This window comes from Mastomys coucha, unplaced genomic scaffold (genome assembly GCF_008632895.1).
Source record: "Mastomys coucha isolate ucsf_1 unplaced genomic scaffold, UCSF_Mcou_1 pScaffold22, whole genome shotgun sequence".
Lineage (NCBI taxonomy): Eukaryota > Metazoa > Chordata > Mammalia > Rodentia > Muridae > Mastomys > Mastomys coucha.
This window is the reverse complement of record NW_022196905.1, coordinates 234,221,544-234,228,413: the sequence shown is the minus strand read 5'-3', so window position 1 is coordinate 234,228,413 and position 6,870 is coordinate 234,221,544. Positions and strand designations below refer to the sequence as shown.

General features: G+C 48.4%; 1 protein-coding gene across 6 annotated transcripts in view; it reads left to right on the top strand.

Annotated features, from left to right (window-relative positions):
- Slc38a7 (solute carrier family 38 member 7) overlaps positions 1 to 6,870 on the top strand; it is a 16,929-nt gene extending 10,059 nt beyond the window's left edge. For 4 of the 6 annotated variants that reach the window (XM_031340997.1, XM_031341001.1, XM_031340998.1 and 1 more), the window contains 4 exons: positions 305 to 452; positions 892 to 1,091; positions 2,137 to 2,191; positions 5,130 to 6,870. In XM_031340997.1, coding sequence (XP_031196857.1) covers positions 305 to 452; positions 892 to 1,091; positions 2,137 to 2,191; positions 5,130 to 5,232 — 506 coding nt within the window. In that variant the 3' untranslated portion in view covers positions 5,233 to 6,870. The other 2 variants (XR_004110228.1, XM_031341002.1) reach the window with 2 other exon arrangements.

Here is a 6,870-nt window from a genome sequence, read left to right as displayed (position 1 = left end):
AAAAAAAAAAAAAAAAAAAGAAAGAAAGAAAGAAAGGAAGAAAGAAAGAAAGAAAGAAAGGAAGAAAGAAAGAAAGAAAGGAAGGAAAGAAAAAAAAGTTAGGAGGCACATGCAGAGAAGTGTGGGGGCTGGTGGGTCCACCATCAAAGGACATCTGTGAAGGCAGACTTCCTTTCTGAAGCCCAGGCCTCACCTCCCAGGCTGCTACAGCATTCTTTCTGCTGCTCCTAGCAGGAGTAGACTGCGTTCCACCCCTTAACCCTCCCACAATTCCCCTCACCCTGCCCCTGGTCCCTGCCCACAGGCATCTGTGGCTTCCTGACTTTTGGAGCTGCCGTGGATCCCGACGTGCTCCGGTCCTACCCCTCAGAGGACGTGGCTGTGGCCGTTGCCCGAGCCTTCATCATCCTGAGTGTGCTCACCTCCTATCCCATCTTGCACTTCTGTGGGCGGTGAGCCCCTTCCCCACCCTGTCCAGAGCCCCTGGGAGCCAGCACGATACATGGCCTTGTATGGAACCTGTTATGGAGCTGAAGCCCACAGAAAAGAATGTGTCCAGGATGCCCTCCCCCCATACTCATGCCAGATCTATTGGTTCCAGAACATTCTGTAAGCCCTGTAAGGATCTCCAGTCCAGATCCTTTTCTGAGCTTTTATATGAACCCAGCCAGCCTTTTGAATACTCCAAACTATCCTCTTATAAAGGGAATAATGTTATCCATGTTCACATGGAGAGGCCAAGCCTTTCATAAACTTACCTCCAGCCCATAGCCACCAAGGACAGTGCTGGTCACAGATGAGGACCCAGGCTCAGGGACCACGCTCTGCCCATTGAGGATCTCATCCTCATGCACTACCCAAAGCACCCTGAGCCCCTCCTCATGTGAGCAGGGCTGTGGTGGAAGGCCTGTGGCTGCGCTACAAGGGGATGACCGTGGAGGAGGATGTGGGCCGGGAGCGCCGGCGCCGGGTCCTGCAGACGCTGGTGTGGTTCCTACTCACCCTGCTACTGGCACTCTTTATCCCTGACATTGGCAAGGTCATCTCGGTCATCGGAGGCCTGGCAGCCTGCTTCATCTTCATCTTCCCAGGTACATACCCCCGGAAGCCCCACCACATCCACCACCACACAGCAAGACCTCCCTAGCCTCAGCCAGGGACTCAAAACCTGTGGGTAAGATAAGCAGTAGTCTCTGTTGCTCAGTGACGTGGCTCAGCTGTACTGTCATCTCAGTGCTGACTCCTAGAGAGAAGGTGTAATCTGTTCTACTCTTGAGATGTGAGGCCAGAGCAGCGGTCCTCAACCCAGGAGTTGAATGACCCTTTCACAGGGGTCACCTATCAAATATCCTGCATCAGGTCAGATATTTACATTGTGGTTCATAACCGTAGCAAAGTTATAGTTATGAAGGAACAACAAAAATGATTTTATAATTGGTGGTCACTACAATGTAAGGAACTGTATTAAAGGGTCGCAGCGTTAGAAGGTTGAGAACCGCTGAGCTAGAGAGTTCAGACCAGCGGCTAAGAAGCTCAACTATCGACAACCCATTTGAAGCCCTATAGGCCGAGGTCCAGGGTCTCTGTTTGAACCTTTCATTCAAGTGGGTGCACACTTGACTCTCAGGATCTGACTAGCTTATTCCAGTCCAGAGGGAAGGAAGCCTGATCATGGCACCTTAAGGTTGGAGTCAAGAAACCTAAGCTGACATAGAGTCACCTGCAGACCCTCAGACCCCCCACCCTGTCTGCATGGCTGTAAGTTCTGCTAGACCCGGTTTGTCTCTGTCCAGGGGCCTCCTCAAAGCCCATCACACTGGTCATGGAGCAAGGGAGTCATGCTTGCTCTAGAGTAGGCCAGATGGTGTGAGCCATTACTGAATTTCTATTCAGTATATCTCCTTAGCTCCCAGTCCTGAATGTAGCCTAAGGGGTACTTGTTAGCTGCTGGCCTATCATGGGAGAGCAGAGGGCAAGTGTCCAGCTGGGCATGGATTGAGGCAGAGGACCTAGATTTCAGACTCACTAGTAAACAGGCCTTTCTCCATCACCACCACTGCCTCTTGGCTAGGTAGGCTGGGCTATGGGAGGGAATCCCTGCCTCCTCCAAACTCAGGATTACACCTTCCTTTCTAGGACTGTGCCTCATTCAAGCCAAACTATCTGAGATGGAGGAGGTCAAACCTGCCAGGTAAAGCAGGGCCAGTGAGCCCAGCAGCCTTTCAGGGAGGTGAAGAGGGGCCTTAAAATAGAGACTTGAAGACTTGAAATTTCGGGGATTTCTGTTGTTGCCTCTACACTCGGAGGCTAAGGTGAGGTTGCTAGGGGGATTGGAGTCCCTGATGCTGTGAAACAGCTTATGAGGAGAAGAGTTTTCAGCTCGTGATTTGAGGGCACAGCTGATCCCAGCGGCAAGAGTGTGAGGAGTTTGGACATGTGTCCTACGTCAAGAAGCAAAGTAGTGGTAGTGACTCTCAGCCCACCTTCTCCATCATTTCTTTTTTTGTTTGTTTGTTTATTTGTTTTTTTGCTTTTCGAGACAGGGTTTCTCTGTAGCCCCGGCTGTCCTGGAACTCACTCTGTAGACCAGGCTGGACTTGAACTCAGAAATCCACCTGCCTCTGCCTCCAAGTACTGGGATTAAAAGTGTGCGCCACCACCGCCCGGCCATCATTTCTTCTTAGTCAGTCTGGGACCTCAGTCCATGGAATTGTTTGGGCCCTGTTTAAGGTGGAGCTCCTCTCCTCTATTAAACCTCTCTGGAAAATGATCTTACAGACCAACCCTAGGTGATTCCAAATCCAGTCAAATTGACAATGGCAGTGAGCCATCGCATTACATAGTGAGAACCAAGCCAGCCAGAGCTACATAGCAAGACACAACATACACACACTGTCTCAAAACAAGAGGGAGGGAACTGAAGGGAAGGCCCAGTGCTTACAGATGCTTGCTGTTCATCCTGAAGACCAGGGTTCAGATCCCAGCACACATGTAACAAACTAGGCATTCTATGTATTCTTATGTATTCTTCCGGCCTTCACACATGCACCTATACAGTGCACATAACACTCACACTGACACACATACACACAAATAAAAAGGTTTTGGTACTTGGAAGTATAACTTAATAGCAAACCATGTGCTTGTCATGTGTGAAGACCTGGGTTCAGTACCATAGTATTGCTCCCCCAAATTATGGGGTTTTGATATACATTTTTGCAGTGGGTAACCTGAATTTCTCATATAATTCATGTACTAGTGAAAGGCTTTAGAAGAAATTCCCAGTCCCCTAATTAGGCATATCCCTAATCTCAGTACCTAGAAGACTGGGACAGGAACATGTCTAGAGTACAAAGCCAGCCTGGGCTACATGAGTTCAAGCTAGCCTAGGCTACATAGTGAAACCTTTTCTCAACCAAAAAGGCAGGGTGAGTTTCTTCTCTTACAGCCCACTCTCTGCTTATCCTTCTTCTAAGACATCTCTGTTTTCCCCATGAGCTATAACCTAACCTGTTTTTGTGCATGTATGTGTCTGACTACACAGAGCTATGCAGTGTACATAGGTATAGGAGGTTTGTGTGTGATTTTGTTGTTTGAGGTGGGAAGGTTACCAGGATTTTAAAGCCAGCCTGGACTTCAGAGGGAGACCTTGGCTTAAACATTTAACACATATAAGTCATCTGACAAGGGAAAACACACCGCTTCCATATATGTATGTTTCCCTGAGTATAGTTGGGGATGGGGGATTCATACTTTAAGAAAACTTATGCAGGGCAGTGGTAGCGCATGCCTTTAATCCCAGCACTTGGGAGGCAGAGGCAGGAAGATTTCTGAGTTCGAGGCCAGCCTGGTCTACAGAGTGAGTTCCAGGACAGCCAGGGCTATACAGAGAAACCCTGTCTTGAATAAAAAAAAAGAAAGAAAGAAAGAAAGAAAGAAAAGTCAGGACTGGAGAGATGGCTCAGCAGTTAAGAGCAATGACTGCTCTTCTAGAGGTCCTGAGTTCAAATCCCAGCAACTACATGGTGGCTCACAACCATCCATAAGGAGATCTGATGCCCTCTTCTGTGTATCTGAAGACAGCTATAATGTACCTACATATAATAAATAAATAAATCTTTAAAAAAAAAGAAAGAAAAGGAAAAAAAAAGAAAATTTATTCCAGGGCTAGGACTGTAGTTCAACAGGCTAGTGCTTGCCTACAACGTACAAGGCCCTGGGTTCAATCCCTACCATGACAGAAGGGGGAAAGAGATCAGAGAGAGGAGAGAGGGAAACAGGAGGGAGGGAAGGAAGAAAGCAAGGGAGAGAACATAAATTTATTCCATGACAGTACTTGTATTTTAGCACTTGAGAGACTGGGACAGGAAGGTAATGAGTTTGAGGCCAGCTAAGATTATACAGTGAGACCTTACCTAAAAACACAAAATGCAAAAATTATCCATTATAAAATTTAAAAGCAGCCAGGCAGTGGTGGCTCACGTCTTTAATCCCAGCACTTGGGAGGCAGAGGCAGGCGGGTTTCTGAGTTCGAGGCCAGCCTGGTCTGCAGAATGAGTTCTAGGACAGCCAGGGCTATACAGAGAAACCCTGTCTCAAAAGAAAAAAAAATTTAAAAGTAGACATATCTTAAAATAAAAATGACCCTTTATCAATGCCAGTTATAACCCCCTGGCAGGTTTTTTTTTTTACATATTGTTGCAGATGTCTACTTTGTTTCTTTTTTATTTTTATTATTTTATTTTAAATTCATTCTCTCGCCTCTCTCTCTCTCTTTCTGCTGTCCCTGAAGGGCACTATGTGGCCTTAACCAACAAGCCATCTCTCTAGCCCCTGCCCTCTATTTCTTTTTAAGTGAAACATCTCCTTCCCTGTCGCCTGCTTTTTCCTGAGCATCTTCCCCATTGGTAGACTTGCCTCCCACTGTGATGGTCCCTCTTCAGCATTAGGTCCTCTAGGTCTTGGTTTTCATAACAGTGAAGTGGGGTCACATACCATTGTTTGGGAAAGTCCTTGGGAAGCCTTGCCTACAGAAGTGAGGTGACTGATTATTTTGGCTGTTACAGATGAGTCTGAAGAAATATGAGAAAAAAAATGACTGAAACATTCTCTTGTCCTCTGCCCTACAGCTGGTGGGCACTGGTCAGTTATGGAGTCCTTCTGGTCACCCTGGGAGCCTTCATCTTCGGCCAGACCACAGCCAATGCCATCTTTGTGGACCTCTTAGCCTGAGCTCTGCCTCTCCAGAAACATGTGACCAGAAGCATCTCTCAGAGCTGTGGAGCTCCCCAAGTCCCACATCCTGTTTCAGCTAGTGAGATGACCTGTGGACACCTTTTCCCGTGGACAGTCACGAGACAATCAGCCGAAAATCTGTGGACAGCTCCTGCCCAGCTGCCTTGCTCCCTGACCCTAGCATTCTCATGGATGGAGGTTCCATATCACAGGAGCTGTCACCCTTTGCCCGGCTCTCAACTTCAGGCCTTTGGGACTTGAGAATGGAGAGGGTCAGTGGGTCTCAGAAGAGAGAGCCTATTCTGACTTCCTCTGGAAAAAGAACAAAAAGTTCATATGCATAGGGCTGGCGTCTTGTACGGAGCATGTCAGGACCATGCTCAGTACCTTGGGTTTAGTGCCAGCCCTTGTCTCTCAGGAGCCAGTGACAGCTTCTCCTGAGACCTGGCAACTTCCAAGGGAGATGCTGACATCATATAATGTCCACCCCTTTGTCTCCTATGAGTCTCTGGTAGCTTCCCAAGTCCTTAGGCTCCCTACCCTGACTTTGTCCAAACCTAATGGTCCATGTTTGGTATGCTTCTGCTGTGTTCCCAGACATCACCAAGTCTAATGTTTACAAACGGTGCCAGCCTGGCTCCAGAACTGGGGGCTGCCATGCCACGGTGCTCTGAGCACTCCTCCATTCGCTTTTTTGCATGGGCAGAGGGTCTGTTGTCTTTTTCAGATTCCAGATAAGCCAGTCTTTTCAGAGGTTCGGGATAGGACCTTTTAGACCACCCTTCCAGGCTGGGCTGCCCAATGTCCGGGTGAATTTCCAGCTCCGTTGCCTCACTCCTCCAAGCCTGTCTTCTCTCTCTTCCCCTGCTAAACCCAGTCCCAGAACCTAGAAGAAAGTTAGACTGGGGACCTTGGATGTTTTCCTTACTGTCTCTGTCTCTCCCTGTTCCCACATGCCCATCTATCCCCCCTCTAACCCTACCTCTTCTCTTTCTTTATGTGTGGGTTTTGTTATTTGGTAGGGGAGGGTATGGCACCAGACCTCTTCACACCAGCTTGCCTGGCTCTACATATCCATCAAGCCTGGCCTCAGTGCCTGGGAATCTGGCTGAGTCATACCCACCCCAGGTGACATCAGCCTAGACACTTCTCTATTTTGACTGCCTTAGCCTCGAACCTACCCCTGCCCACTTTTTTAAGTCCCCGGTACAGAATTGGTATTTCTAAATCTATTCTGTCTAAAACACTTCCCTAGGAGCGAAAGGGACCCTTCCCAGCAGAACCCCCAACTCAGGTCAGTCTTGTCAAGGCGGGAGGCTCAGCATCCAGACTTGCAGGATTGTTCTCTTCCCATCCATCCCTGGTACTTTTGGTCCCAATACACTGTTTTCCCTCCCCACCTCACTTTCCAGCCTCCAAGTGCTGCCTTTCATGGTGACTGATCACCAAGCTGGGCATGGCATAGAAACAGGCCAGCTGGGACAGTTGGCTAGAACCCAGCTAGCTTCAGCTTGACCTCAGGATCCCCTTCCTCCCTCTCCTTTGCCCTCTGTATCCAGTTTCTTGCTGGTCCTTTCCTACTCAAGCACACTTGGAGATGTGAGGATGATTAATAAAGGGACTTAACACTGCTAA